At 42.3% G+C, this 16,065-nt stretch overlaps 1 protein-coding gene across 3 annotated transcripts in view; it reads left to right on the top strand.

Annotated features, from left to right (window-relative positions):
* EML6 (EMAP like 6) overlaps positions 1-16,065 on the top strand; it is a 371,399-nt gene that overhangs the window by 97,910 nt on the left and 257,424 nt on the right. For all 3 annotated transcript variants that reach the window (XM_050951702.1, XM_050951703.1, XM_050951704.1), the window contains one exon: positions 12,943-13,102. In XM_050951702.1, the coding sequence (XP_050807659.1) occupies positions 12,943-13,102 (160 nt within the window). The remainder of the gene's footprint in view (positions 1-12,942; positions 13,103-16,065) is intronic.

The following is a 16,065-nucleotide window of genomic DNA, read 5'->3' as shown; positions in this document are numbered from 1 at the left end:
GGGGCACTGAACAGCAGCATCCTCTCCCCTCTCTTCCCTGGTGGCAGACGGTACAGTGCAGTAGGACTGGTAGCCGTCCTTGTCATCATCCCGTGAGTGCTCCTGGCTGGCCTCAGGGTAAAAATAGGAATGACTCCCGGTTATTCCCGGCAGATGGTACAGAACGGCTGATAACCGTCCTCATCATAGCAACTGGGGGCTGAACTCCATCAGCCCCCCCACTTTCATGTCTAAAGAAAAGATTTTGTACTACCTGGACTATCATAGCAGCGGGATGCTGGGCTCCTCTCACCCCCACCATTTAATGTCATGCCTGGACTATCGTAGCAGCTGGAGGCTGCCTCTCCCTCATTTTATCTCACTAAAAAGTCAGTGTTTCTTATTCCTGCATTCTTTATTACTTCATCACACAAATGGGGGGACCCTGCAACGGTAGCCCAGAAGGATTGGGGGAGGAGGGAAGCAACAGGTGGGGTTGTTGCAGAGGCACCCCCTAGAATGGCATGCAGCTCATTATTTCTGTGGGATCTGACACAGAGCGGTTGTACTCTCTGGTTCTCTGATACACTGGTTCTCTAGTACACTTGCCCCATATTCTAGGCAGGACTGACTCTATTTTTAGATACAACATAAAGGAGGGAATGACCTGGGGGGCCATTCCCATTTTTTTCCTTGCGCCCCTGGTCGACCTCAGTGAAGGTCAGCCAGGAGCACCCATGACAGCAGCAGACAGTACAGAACGACTGATAACCGTCATCTCATCGCCAATTTACAAGGGCACAGCAGACGGTACAGAATGACTGGTAACCGTCTTTTCTACCTTGCAAAGGCAAATGAATGCTGCTGTGTAGTGCTGCAGTACCGCCTCTGTCAACGGCATCCAGTACACATACGGTGACAGTGACAAAAGGCAAAACGGGCTCCATGTTTGCCATGCTATGGCGTCTGCCAGGGCAATCCAGGGAAAAAGGGCGCGAAACAATTGTCTGCCGTTGCTTTCACGGAAGAAGGAATGAGTGACGACATTTACCCAGAATCACCTGTGACACTGTTTTTGCACCATCATGCATTGGGATCTCAACCCAGAATTCCAGTGGGCGGGGGTGACTGCAGGAACTATGGGATAGCTACGGGATAGCTACCCACAGTGCAATGCTCCAGAAATTGATGCTAGCCTCGGTACATGGACGCACACCACCGAATTATTGTGCTTTGTGTGGCCGCGTGCACTCGACTTTATACAATCTGTTTTACAAAACCGGTTTATGTAAAATCAGAATAATCCTGTAGTGTAGACGTACCCTCACAAAGGTTCTGTCGCAATAGCTCCCACTAAAGGGCCTTTGCCCAAGAAAGCTACAAAAAATGGGCTGAGATTTCACCTCTGCAGGAAGCAGCTAAGAAGAAGCGTTCTCCTGCTGCCAAGACCACACTAGTATCATTGGCACCTGGTACGTTGTACTCTGAGACACTGGGACCGTCTCGTACTGCACGTATCCAGAGAGCAAAAGACCCTAAGCAGGCTAGCTCTGCCGAAGGCTCAAAGGGCAATGTGAAATCCTCTGCCTCTGTACCCATGAAGCAGAAGGGACACTCAGCACTCATAGAATCATAGAACTGGAAGGGACCTTGAGAGGTCATCTAGTCCAGTCTCCTGCACTCATGGCAGGACTAATTATCTAGACCATTCCTGTCAGGTGTTTGCCTAACTTGCTCTTAAAAATCTCCAGTGATGGAGATTCTACAACCTCCCTAGGCAATTTATTCCAGTGCATAACCACCCTGACAGGAAGTTTTTCTTAATGTCCAACCTAAACCTCCCTTGCTGCAATTTTAGCCCATTGCTTTTTGTCCTATCCTCAGAGTTTAAGAAAAACAAATTTTCTTCCTCTTCCTTGTAACAACCTTTACATATTGAAAACTGTTACCATGTTTCCGCTCAGTCTTCTCTTCTCCAGACTAAGCAAACCCAATTTTTTCAATCTTCCCTCATAGGTCATATTTTCTAGACCTTTAATTATTTTTGTTGCTCTTCTCTGGACTCTCTCCCATTTGTCCATATCCTTCCTGAAATGTGGCACCCACAACTGGACACGATACTCCAGTTGAGGCCTAATCAGAGCAGAGTAGAGCGGAAGAATTACTTCCCATATCTTGCTTACAACACTCCTACCAATACATCTCAGAATTATGTTTGCTTTTTTTCCAGCGGTGTTACACAAGCAGCACCTATGCTACATAGCACAAGACCCTCGGCACCGGCAGCTACAACTCACATTTCGGTACTGGCAGCAACGCCAACATTGGTACTGTCGTTCCCAGTACTGCACCAGTTCTTTAGGCATGCAGAGCTACTGGTCTCTTCAACACTAGAATCTCCACTCCTCGGTACCGAAGGCACTCCAACTTGATCAGTACTGAGTTGCTTGACCACTCCATTTAGATTGGCTCCCCCTCTCTCCAGTGATCATGAGGATGAGGATGAAGGGGAGATATATGCACCCCATCACTCCTCACCCAAACCAGGACCATTCCACCAAACAGGATACCACTTATCTTCAGAACCCGAACCACCAGAAAAGAAAATCAACCTTCTGCAGTAGCATCTGACTCAGATGAGGAAAATTAACATGCTTCAGTCCACACCACTTTGGATCGTTATTGAGCAGAACCCATCATTGGCATGGACACATATCCTCTGGAATGGTGGTTGAAGCATGAAGGGACATATGAACCATTAGTGCATCTGGCACATAAATATCTTGTGATACCAGCTACACCAGTATCATGTGAACGCATGTTCTTATTTTCACATGACATTGTAAACAAGAAGTGGGCAGCATCATTGCCTGCAAATGTAAACAAACTTCTTTGAGCAATTGGCTGAACAAGAAGTAGGACTGAGTGGACTTGTAGACTATAAAGTTTTACATTGTTTTATTTTTTAGTGCAGTTATTTTTTGTACATAATTCTACATTTGTAAGTTCAACTTTCATGAAGTTGATATTGCACTACAGTACTTGTATTAGGTGAATTGAAAAATACTATTTCTTTTGTTTTTTACAAATATTTGTAATAAAAATAATAATATAAAGTGAGCACTGTACACTTTGAATTCTGTGTTGTAATTGAAATTAATCTGTTTGAAAATGTAGAAAATATCCAAAAGTATTTAAATAAATGATATTCTATTATTGTTTAACAGTGACTTAATTGCACGATTAATCATGATACATTTTTTAATTGCTTGACAGCCATAGATTACATATTAGAACTGAAAAAATTGAGACTGTCTACAAGCTCCATCAAGATACACCTTGCAGCTCTCATGGCTTTCCACAATAAGGTGGATGGGGTCATCATATTCACCCACCCAACAACTAAACGCTTCCTCAAGGGCATTAAGAACACTTACCCCGAAATAAGGACCACAACTCTTATGTGAGACCTCAACCTGATCTTATGTGGACTTATGGAAACTCCATTTGAACCACTGGCCATGTGTTCATTACTCCCTCTACCTATGAAGGTGGCTTTCCTCATAGCCAGTATGGTGGCTAGATGTGCTGGAGAAGTAGGTGCCTTAATGGCACACTCTCCCTACACAACTTTCTTTAAAAATAAAGTTAGCATAAGACCACACCCCAAATTCCTTCCCAAAGTGGCCTCCTCTTTTCATTTAAACCAACCCATTTACTTACCTGCATTTTTTCCAAAGCCGTTTGCAGACAAAAGAGAGGCATGACTCCACGTCCTGGACGTGCAAAGAGCATTAGCCTTTTACACTGAAAGAAAAAAAAAGTTTAGAAATCACCAAAACCATTGGTCTTGATAACAGAATGATGAAAAGGGTAGTCTCCAAACAGAGACTATCCAAATGGATATTGGAGTGAATCCACTTTTGTTATCAAAAACATCAATTATAAGCCCCAATGGGAGCCTGCACAAACTTTACCGGAGCACTTTCAACATCCATAGCCTAGAGCAGTAACTTAGACATAGAATCATAGAGGATTAGGGTTGGAAGAGACCTCAGGAGGTCATCTAGTCCAATTCCCTGCTCAAAGCAGGACCAACACCAACTAAATCATCCCAGCCAGGGTTTGTCAAGCCGGGCCTTAAAAACCTCTGCGGATGGAGATTCCACCACCTCCCTAGGTAACCCATTCCAGTGCTTCACCACCCTCCTAGTAAAATAGTGTTTCCTAATATCCAATCTAGACCTCCCCCACTGCAACTTGAGGCCATTGCTTCTTGTTCTGTCATCTGCCACCACTGAGAACAGCCTAACTCTATCCTCTTTGGAACCCCCCTTCAGGTAGTTGAACGCTGCTATCAAATCCCCCCTCACTCTTCTCTTCTACAGACTAAATAAGCCCAGTTCCCTCAGCCTCTCTTCGTAAGCTATGTGGCGCAGCCAGGGGCGGCTCTACCAATTTTGCCGCCCCAAGCACGGCAGGCAGGCTGCCTTCTGTGGCTTGCCTGCGAAGAGTCTGCTGGTCCCACGGCTTCAGCGGACCTCCCGCAGGTGTGTCTGGCAAGCCGCTGAGGGCAGCCTGCCTGCCGCCCTCACGGCGCCGGCAGAGCGCTCCCCGTGGCTTGCTGCCCCAAGCACGTGCTTGGCGTGCTGGGGCCTGGAGCCGCCCCTGGCCGCAGCCCCCTAATCATTTCCATTGTCCTCTGCTGGATTCTCTCCAATTTGTCCACATCCTTTCTGCAGTGGGGGGACCAAAACTGGATGTAGTGCTGCAGATGTGGCCTCACCAGTGCCGAATAGAGGGAATAATCACTTCCCTCGATCTGCGGACAGTGCTCCTGTTAGTGCAGCCCAATATGCTGTTGGCCTTCTTGGCAACAAGGGCACACTATTGACTCATATCCAGCTTCTCATCCATTGTAATCCCCAGGTCCTTTTCTGGAGAACTGCTGCTTAGCCAATTGGTCCCCAACCTGTCGCAGTGCATGGGATTCTTCCATCCTAAGTGCAGGACTCTGCACTTGTCTTTGTTGAACCTCAGCAAATTTCTTTTGGCCCAATCCTCCAATTTGTCTAGGTCACTCTGGACCTTATCCCTAGCCTCCAGCATATCTACCTCTCCCTCCAGCTTAGTGTCATCTGCAAACTTGCTGAGGGTGCAATCCGTCTCATCATCCAGATCATTAATGAAGATATTGAACAAAACTGGCCCCCGGACCAATTCTTGGGGCACTCTGCTTGATCCGGCTGCCAACTAGACATGGAGCTATTGATCACTACGCGTTGAGTCTGACGATCTAGCCAGCTTTCTGTCCACCTTATAGTCCATTCATCCAATCCATACTTTTTTAACTTGCTGGCAAGAATACTGTGGGAGACCATATCAAAAGCTTTGCTAAAGTCAAGATATATCACATCCACTGCTTTCCCCATATCCAAAGAGCCAGTTATCTCATCATTATCTCATCAGGTTGGTCAGGCATGACTTGCCCTTGGTGAATCCATGTTGACTGTTCCTGATCACCTTCCTCTCCTCCAAGTGCTTCAAAATGGATTCCTTGAGGACCCACTCCATGACTTTGCCAGGGACTGAAGTGAGGCTGACCAGTCTGTAGTTCCCCAGGTTCTCTTTCTTCCCTTTTTTGAAGATGAGCACTATATTTGCCGTTTTCCAATCATCCGGGACCTTCCCCGATCGTCATCAGTTTTCAAAGATAATGACCAATGGCTCTGCAATCACATCAGCCAACTCCCTCAGCACCGTTGGATGTATTAGATCTGGACCCATGGACTTGTGCACATTCAAAAAAGTGCCACTGTGGCTAAACAACAAAGTAAAAGAAGTAGGGAGAAGCAAAACGGCATCCTTTAAAAAGTGGAAGTTAAATTCTAGTGAGAAAAATAGAAAGGAGCATGAACTCTGGCAAATGAAGTATAAAAATATAATTAGGAAGGCAAAAAAGAATTTGAAGAATAGCTAGCGAAAGACTCAAGAAGTAATAGCAATTTTTTTAAAGTACATCAGAAGTAGGAAGTCTGCTAAACAACCAGTGGGGCCACTGGACGGCTGAGATGCTAAAGGAGAACTCAAGGATGATAAGGCCATTGCAGAGAAACTAAATGAATTCTTTACAGTGGTCTTCACGGCTGAGGATGTGAGGGAGATTCCCAAAACTGAGCCATTCTTTTTAGGTGACAAATCTGAGGAACTATGCCAGATTGAGATGTCATTAGAGTTGGTTTTGGAACAAATTGATAAACTATACAGTAATAAGTCACCAGGACTAGATGGATTCACCCAAGAGTTCTGAAGAAACTCAAATGCAAAAGTGCAGAACTATTAACTGTAGTCTGTAACATATCATTTAAAATCAGCTTCTGTGCCAAATGACTGGAGGATAGCTAATGTAATGCCAATTTTTAAAAAGGGCTCAGAGGTGTTCCCGGCAATTACAGGTCAGTAAGCCTGACTTCAGTACCGGGCGAACTGGTTGAAACTATAGTAAAAAACTAAATTGTCAGACACATAAATGAGCATAATTTGTGGGGAAAAGTCAACATAGTTTTTGTAAAGGGAAATCATGCCTCACCAATCTGCTAGAATTCTTTTAGGGAGTCAACAAGCATGTGGACAAAGGGGAACCAGTGGATATAGTGTACTTAGATTTTCAGAAAGACATTGACAAGATCCCTCACCAAAGGCTCTTAAGCAAAGTAAGCTGTCAAGGGAAAAGAGGGAAGGTCCTCTCATGGATTAGTAACTGGTTAAAAGATAGGAAACAGAGGGTAGGAATAAATGGTCAGTTTTCAGAATGGAGAGGGGTAAATAGTGGTGTCCCCCAGGGATCTGTACTGGGACCAGTCCTATTCAACATATAGGATCTGGAAAAAGCATCTCTCAAAACTGGGTGACTGGGCAACAAAATTGCAGATGAAATTCAATGTTGATAAATGCAAAGTAATGCACATTGGAAAACATAATGCCAACTGTACATATAAAATGATGGGGTCTAAATTAGGTGTTACCACTCAAGGAAGAGATCTTGGAGTCATTGTGGATAGTTCTCTGAAAACATCCACTCAATGTGCAGTGGCAGTCAAAAAGGTGAACAGACTGTTGGGAATCATTAAAAAAGGGATAGATAATAAGACAGAAAATGTCATATTACCTCTATATAAATCCATGGTACACCCACATCTTGAATACTGCATGCAGATGTGGTTGCCTCATCTAAAAAAAGATATATTGGAACTGGAAAAGGTTCAGAAAGGGTAAAAAAATAATTAGGGATATGGAACGGCTTCCGGATGAAGAGAGATTAATAAGACTGGGACTTTTCATCTTGGAAAAGAGAGGACTAAGGGATATAATTGAGGTCTATAAAATCATGACTGGTGTGGAGAATGTAAATAAGGAAGTGTTTTTTACTCCTTCTCATAACACAAGAACTAGGGGTCACCAAGTGAAATTAATAGGCAGTAGGTTTAAAACAAACAAAAGGAAGTATTTCTTCACACCACATACAGTCAACCTGGAACTCTTTGCCAGAGGATGTTGTGAAGGCCAGGACTATAACAGGGTTCAAAAAGAACTGGATACATTCATGAAGGATAGGTCCATCAATGGTTATTAGCCAGGATGGGTAGGGATGGTGTCCCTAACCTCTGTTTGCCAGAAGCTGGGAATGAACAACAGGGAATAGATCACTTGATGATTCCCTGTTCATTCCCTCTGGGGCACCTGGCATTGGCTACTATCAGAGGACAGGATACGGGGCTAGATGGAGCTTTGGTCTGACCCAGTATGGCTGTTCTCATGTTCTTATACTAGAAATCCTTTGGATCACTAGAAAGAAAGGTTAATACTTAAACCATGAACATTTGAATTTAACCTGTTTGTAATATAATACAGACGCTCCCCGGGTTACACATTGGTTGATCACAAGATGACTATGAGCCCCCAAAGTGATATGGCCGTTAAAAAAGCTAACGTGGTTTTAGGATGCATCAGGCGAGGTATTTCCAGCAAAGATAAGGAGGTGTTAGTACCGTTATGTAAGGCACTGGTGAGACCTCATCTGGAATACTGTGTGCAGTTCTAGTCTCCCATGTTTAAGAAGGATGAATTCAAACTGGAACAGGTTCAGAGACGGGCTACTAGGATGATCCGAGGAATGGAAAACTTGTCATATGAAAGGAGACTCAAAGAGCTTGGCTTGTTTAGTCTAGCCAAAAGAAGGCTGAGGGGGGATATGCTTATTCTTTATAAATATATCAGAGGGATTAATATTAGGGGGGGAGAGGAATTATTTAAGCTTAGTACCAATGTAGACACAAGAACGAATGGGTATAAACTGGACACTAGGAAGTTTAGACTTGTAATTAGACGAAGGTTTCTAACCATTAGAGGAGTGAAGTTTTGGAACAGCCTTCCAAGGGGAGTAGTGGGGGCAAAAGACATATCTGGCTTTAAAACTAAGCTTGATAAGTTTATGGAAGGGATGGTATGATGGGATAGCTTAATTTTGGCAATTGATCTTTGATTACCAGCAGATAAGTATGCCCATTGGTCGGTGATGGGATGTTGGATGGGATGGGATCTGAGTTACTGCAGAGAATTCTTTCCTGAGTGCTGGCTGGTGAGTCTTGCCCACATGCTCAGGGTTTAGCTGATTGCCATATTTGGGGTCGGGAAGGACTATTCCTCTGGGGCAGATTGGCAGAGGCCCTGGAGGTTTTTCGCCTTCCTCTGCAGCATGGGGCATGGGTCACTTGCTGGTGGATTCTCTGCAGCTTGAGGTCTTCAAACCACAATTTGAAGACTTCAATAAGTCGGACATAGGTTAGGGGTTTGTTATAGAAGTGGATGGGTAGGGTTCTGTGGCCTGCTTTGTGCAGGAGGTCAGACTAGATGATCACATTGTCCCTTCTGACCCTATGAAAACCCTACTTACACAAATCTGCACTTACGGAAAAAGTTCCGTAAGTTCTGTAAGCTTTTTTTTTTTACTTAATTGTTGGGTATACGTCCCCAACTTATGCAAAATTCAACTTACGCAAGGCATTTCGGAATGGAACGCATGCGTAAGTCGCGGAGTGTCTGTACACACACATGCTTTAGGAAAAAAGATGACTAGGAGGGGATGTAGTGAAGGTAGACACAGATGAGCAGAGAACTTCTAGCCCAGCTACCCAGTTAGTGTGTAGGTGAATCCTGGAATCTGGGTGAGTGTTTATTCAAGTTATAGTTGCTATATTTTAGAGGAGCATGTGTGAATCTTTAGGGTATGTCTACACTTTGAGCTGGGAATATAATTTCCAGCTCAAGGAGACATACCTGAATTAGTGCTGATTGAGCTAGTGAACTAGAAACAGTGTAGCCATGGCTGTGGGAGCGGCTAGATGCTCTGAATATGATCCTGCCTGAGACCCTAGACCAATGGTTTTCAACCTGTGGTCTGTGTACCCCTACTGATCCATAGACTATGTCTAAGATTTCCAAAAGGGTCCACATCTCCATTTGAAATTTTTAGGTGTCTGCAAATGAAAAAAGGTTGAAAACCACTGCCCTAGACACATACTCCAAATGACTAGCTCCTCCCACTGCTAGTGCCACCACAGCTACACTCTGTTTTAGTGCAAGTACGTCTCTTTGAACTGAGAATTGCATCCCCAGTTCAAAGTGTAGACATACCCTTTAACTGCCAGATTTCCCTTTTTGTTTCAGTCTGACATAAATGCAATTCAGTGCCAACATCTTTAAAAGTTACTTACAATCAGGATACTTCTACACTACAGGATAAATTCGAATTAGCTTAAACTGATTTTATAAAACAGATATTATAAAGTCGATTGTGTGCGTCCACACTAGGCACATTAATTCGGTGGTGTGCGTCCATGGTCCGAGGCTAGTGTCGATTTCTGGAGCGGTGCACTGTGGGTAGCTACTGTAAAAAAATGAGGCCAATAATGTCGATTTGCGTCCACACTAACCCTAAATCAATATAGTAATATCGATTTTAGCGTTACTCCTCTCATTTTGTAGGAGTACAGAAATTGATTTAAAGAGCCCTTTAAATCAATATAAAGAGCAGTGTAGTGTGGACGGGTGCAGCATTAAATCTATTTAATGCTGTTAAAATCGGTTTAACAGCGTAGTGTGGACCAGGCCTCACATAACTACTATTCAGACATACACTGCATTCCTGGGGAGAGACTGGCTATGGGAAAATGATGTTGCATTCAATATGTTCTAGACAGGGACTACTTTCCCCTCAGACAGAGCAGCCTATGAAACCTTTGAGCAAGCAGCAATGGGGAGGCTCATTTCAGCTAGGTTAGGTCCTAATGTGGCTACCCCCAGATCTATTTTAGTGCCCAAGGTGAACAAGCATATTTTTACCCCATACCATTTTGGGGGGTTATTTTTCCACCTCATTCAGAGGTAGCATGTAACTATTCATAATAAGGCGTGGGGTAGGTGATCACCCCATAGAGATTTTCAAACTGTGAGGCGCATACCCCAGGGGTTGTGGAGGAACATTCTGTGGGGAGAGTGGCGATGCTAGGTGGCTTGGTCTGGCGACGCCAGGCGAGGCTCAGAGAGTGAACACCACCTCCACCCCTTACTCACCTCAACAGGTCGCCCAGCCTGTATGGGTTGGGGGTACCTCTGGCCCCATCTTTCTGTCCCTATGGCTTTGCACCCTGGGCAGCTACTCCACTTGCCCCACCCTGATTACGGCCCTGGCTACTTCTTTATTGTATCCTGGAACAGAAACAAAATGGTGACACATAAAGGAATACTGCAACACTCTAACTAGCACGCTCTCCAATACTCTTATTCCTCAAAAGTGTTCTCTATTCTTTTGATTTTTTTAATGGACAGCAACAAATAATTTGGGTAATTCTCTTCCAAACAATGTATTTAGTTACAAAATAATCATAGTGAAAGATGTTCTAGTTTGGGCCCATGTGATCCAGCTAGATAATTAGCCTTCTAATTCACCTCCTACCACAGAATCTAAGTGTTTTTCCCCATATGTGACTTTTATGGGTGCAAAATAAACATGAACACTGTGTAAACTGATTCACTGTTGTCTCCTGAATCTGCAGTCAGCCTGAAATGATACTTCTGAGAACACTGTAAGTGTCCCATTCATCTGAATGGGTAATTTCTAAAAACAAATGATGAAACTGTTCAAATAGTTACCTATTTCACTGCTGATCATTTTAGTGGACATCCAGTTAATGTGCTTATTCCACAATCTTAAACCACCTCAGCCCTTCCTCAGTGCCAAAAGCTCCAGATATTTCCTATTTAGCTCCATAGGCATAGTTTGACTTCTATATTTAGGGGGGCAGCTCCAGTCAGGCCAATGGGGCTTCGTGTGTGTATCTGTGGGTGAGAAATTTGTGCCTGCCAGAGGCTGGCAGTTTGGGGTGAGGGTGGGGGGGTCAATGCTTCCGTCTCCCCAACCATGGCCAGGCTTAGCTCTCAAATCTCTAGTTTCCTCTGACTACTCCAACATAAATATTCATTGCCAATACAAAAATTTAAAATACTAGATTATTGTAAAATTTAACTTAACAATATAAACAAAACAGGGGCTACTGTACTGATTGTATTATTTTTTGGGTCTCATTTCGTAAACTCTGTTTTTATATTTATTTGACGCCGCCTCTGAATTTGCAGTTTGCCATTCCAGGGACTCTCTGTGAGAGCCAGCTGAGATCTGGGCAGAAGAGTGGGGAGAGACTGGGGAGAGGACTGCCTGCCCTTCTGGGGGGGGGTGTCTGACATCCCTCCTCCCAATTCTGTATTTCCTAGTTTTCAAAAGTTTGATATGAAACTTACTCTTCATTTCCTGGTTTTTACTAAGTTTGAGTTTTGTTGGTTTGAATTTGATATTCTGGAAGAGACTGATATAACCAGGCAATCTTAACTCTGCAATAACAAAGGGTTTTTTTTGTTGTTTTTTTGGGGGGGGATGGGGGAGGCTTGGTCAGTGAATTTAGGTCTACCTTGCAGTAGATCATGCGGGGTCTGGGTTATACTATTTTGCGGTAACAAGCATATCCAAATAACAAAGAGTGTAAGGATGTTGCTTGACATACTTTATAATATATTTACTTTTAAAGAGATGCATAAGGGCAATGTTCAAAACCAATTTCTCTGTAACCCCAATGGGAGTTACATAACTAAAAACCCAGAATAATATTTTTTAAACATTTCTATCTATATACAAAAAGGAGGTAGTACGAGTACTGTTTGATATGGCTGCTGCTAATTTTTCTTGAATATCAGAGAAAATAAGGTAAAATATATAGGTACAGGAAATTTCAGCTTTCCAGAGGATGTAGTAACTAAAATATATATCTATAAACACATGCAATGCCTTGTCTCAGAGGTAGAAGCAATAGTTTGACTCCCCATCCCCTCTGAGGTTTTGATTCTTTAAAAAATATATAATGATGATGATGAAGGCCTTCCTATAGTTTAAATTAATTGTGAAAAGTATATTTTACTCAGCTGCTGGCCTGCTTTTTTTTTCAATTTGAACTGAAATTTGCGTACTAATTTCTAAAACCATGGAAAGACAAAGAGAGGCCCATGAAAGAAATAGTCCTATCAGATAAATGAAACTATTTAAAATATAATAGGTTTTTTTTGTTGACAATACACTAGCTAAAATCTGACTGTGTGCTGAATGTGTACTCTGTATTGATCGTCTTAATCTGTCTCAGCTGAACATACTGTTTACATTTAGCAAGCTAAATTATGATGGAAACAATTTGAAATACTTTTCTCTAGAGAATGTTGCTATCAAGGTTCTGATATGTTAAAGGAGTTGGGATTTTTGAAAATTGAAAAAAAATCAATATTGGTTCTCATCTTTGATTACTCTACAATGTTGTGCTGAACTAGAGAATGAAGTGTGATTTGAACTATATTCTCTTCTAGCCTGGCTGTACACCCAGATAAAACCTTAGTTGCTACAGGACAGGTTGGGAAGGACCCTTACATTTGCATCTGGGATTCCTACAGTGTACTGACTCTTTCTGTTCTTAAGGATGCGCATACACATGGAGTTGCCTGCTTGGCTTTTGATTCAGATGGCCAGGTTTGTATATTTTCAGTTTCTCTTTTTCTTCTATTTAAGTGTACATAAAAGTAAATTTTTATATATGTAGCCTTCATATAGAATTATAGCATTACATCAGAACTGAATACTGTAATTTAAAATGTTAATGCTAATACAGGATCCAAAATACTGCAAATATATCTCTTTTTCAAAAAGAAATGCTTTTGGGACCAAAACCTCAGCCTAGAACTCCAGCTAGTTGTGTGGGGCACTGGGCAGATGCCAATGGTAGACATAGCCCTCCATGGCCCAAATGCAGCCCTATCTCCTGAAGAGTTAGTACTGGAGGAACTGCACAGTGAGAAGATTGTTTGGTCCTCAGAACCAGGCAATGTTCACCTGCGCCAGCTGTTCAGAGAGCTTCTACAGTATATTGATATACACTGTGTCCCCGCAATCCTGTCCCTCCTTGGGCAGCAGAACTGCATTGGTCTCACTGTTAAGGGATTCTCACCAGCTGTAATGCATAGTAAATTTAATTTAATAAAGTGTTTGAAATAGAAAAACTGTGTAGCTTTGGAGCTGAGCATTGAAATCCCGCAAAAAACAGACAAACAGAAGATCACTCACAAAAATCTCTGAGAATCAGAGTGTTTTGACCATATGATTAACTAGATATTTTAAGAAAGATGGAAGTCAAATATAAATGGAGAATTGGATTTTTCATTATTAGTCACAATAAGTAAATTTCTAGAAGAAAAAGTAATGGTAAACCGCAAGGACTTTAACATAAGTAGTGTCAAAGGAATGCATATTTGTGCTTCACACAGAGAACTGAGCAAATTATTCCAAACAGTTCATCCCTACAGAAAGATTACCTGTGTAATATTGTACTATCAATGTCTGGAGTATTCCACTGTGTAAATTTTTGTCACACCTTAAAATTCCTACTCTATGTTAGTTTTAAGGACCCTTATGGGCGCCTAAATCCTTCTAGAGGCCATCTGCACTGGGGTACATTTCACCTTGTGCTGTCTTCCCCATGTAACTCAAAGTTTAATCCCATCAGAAAGAGAATTGAATTTGCATCTTTAAAAAAAATAGCTATATTGATTTTGGGTTGCACAATCAGATACACAGGTATGCTCCCACTGACGTCACTGAGAGTTGGATTGTCTGTGTCTGAGGACAGAATTGGACCATGATGTTTTAAAAGAATAGTCTCATATGGAATAAAACTACCTTTAATTTTTAATGTAAATTAACATCCTTTCACTCAGTTTAAAATTTAATCTGAAAGGAAGGACAGTGCTAGAAACAACCTCCCTTTAACATATCTTACATTACTTTAGTCTCAAATTAATAAATGTGAGTGTTAATTTTGCTACCTAGTAACATAGAAAGATCTGTGAAATGGTTAATAGACATGAGAGGAATGAGGGATTTTAGGACATTTCAAGGGTCATGGATGTTAAACCAATTCAATGGCTAATTTTTTTCCTTCCTTCTCTATAAAGGTAATAACACTCAGTACATATATAGGATTGTAATAATAATAATAGTTATCACATAGTGCTTTACATTGCACAGCATTAACTAATTAACATTATTATAGGTTGCTGCTCCTGATTTAAGCTTGCTTTCTATTTCAAGGCCAATTTTCAACTCTCTTCCCCCAACTTACTAAAAAAGGAAACCAGTCCCTCTGAAATTTCATACACCATATCTCATCCCCAGTGTGCAGTCTTTCTGGGAAGACTGGTAAAAATGGGAAGGGGGTTTTAATGTTATTGTGTCCCAAAATCTCCTAACTTTCTTGTGTCCTCCTATCTCCAAAATGACTGGGAGACAGATTGTTAAAGGTAGTTTAGTGCTTAAAGGTGCAGATAGCCATTTAGTTGGAATTTCAAAAGTGCCTAAGACCACTAAGTGCTTTTGAAAATCCTACTATGTGCCTATCTGAATCTTTAGGCATCAAAATACCATTCAAATTTTGGCCCCTTACCCTACAGGTTCCAAATTTGTTGACCTTGCAAAACAGTGTTCTAGAGATGGAGTGGGAGTAGGGGTTGGGGTTGAGGTTGGGTTTTAGTGTGGGAATTCCAAAGATATAAAGAACTATTTTTATGAACATGATATAAACTGACCAGATGCTGAGTATTAGCTTTGCAGCTTTAGCTGCAGGGCTGAGCCAGAATTGGAGGGCATGGGTTTGAGGGTGAGGAGACCAGGAGGGACACGGACTCATGGAAACCAGGTACCTGGAGCTTATAGCTGTCAACAGTTCCATTTTGGCCAAGACACTTTTAGGTTCTGAACACCATTGTGGGAAATTTGTATCCTGTTCTGGGACTAGAGAGATTCCACCTACATATGTATTACTCACTTCCTTCAAATGAACCCCTCATCCTTTTACACTGAATGCATTTTAAAATTGGAAAACCAATAAATATCTTGGGCTGAAAAGGGAGAATAAAGTTGTCTATGTGTTTGTAGAATCATAGAATATTAGGGTTGGAAGAGACCTCAGGAGATCATCTAGTCCAATCCCCTGCTCAAAGCAGGACCAACACCAACTAAATCATCCCAGCCAAGACTTTGTCAAGCCAGGCCCTAAAAACCTCTAAGGATGGAGATGCCACACCTCCCTAGGTAACCCTTTACAGTACTTCAGCCTCCACTCCCCAGTGAAATAGTGTTTCCGAATATCCAACCTAGACCTCCCCCACTGCAACTTGAGACCATTGCTTCTTATTCTGTCTTCTGCCATCACTGAGAACAGCCTAGCTCCATCCTCTTTGGAATCCCCCTTCAGGTAGCTGAAGGCTGCTATCAAATTCCCCCTCACTCCTCTCTTCTACAGACTAAATAAGCCCAGTTCCCTCAGCCTCTCCTTGTAAATCATGTGTCCCACCCCCCTAATAATTTTCGTTGCCCTCCACTGGACTCTCTCCAATTTGTTCACAGTAATTTGGTATCACTATACTTTGTCATCAGTAAAA

Source organism: Gopherus flavomarginatus, chromosome 4 (assembly GCF_025201925.1).
Source record: "Gopherus flavomarginatus isolate rGopFla2 chromosome 4, rGopFla2.mat.asm, whole genome shotgun sequence".
Classification (NCBI taxonomy): Eukaryota; Metazoa; Chordata; order Testudines; family Testudinidae; genus Gopherus; species Gopherus flavomarginatus.
This window is presented reverse-complemented; position numbering and strand designations above follow the sequence as displayed.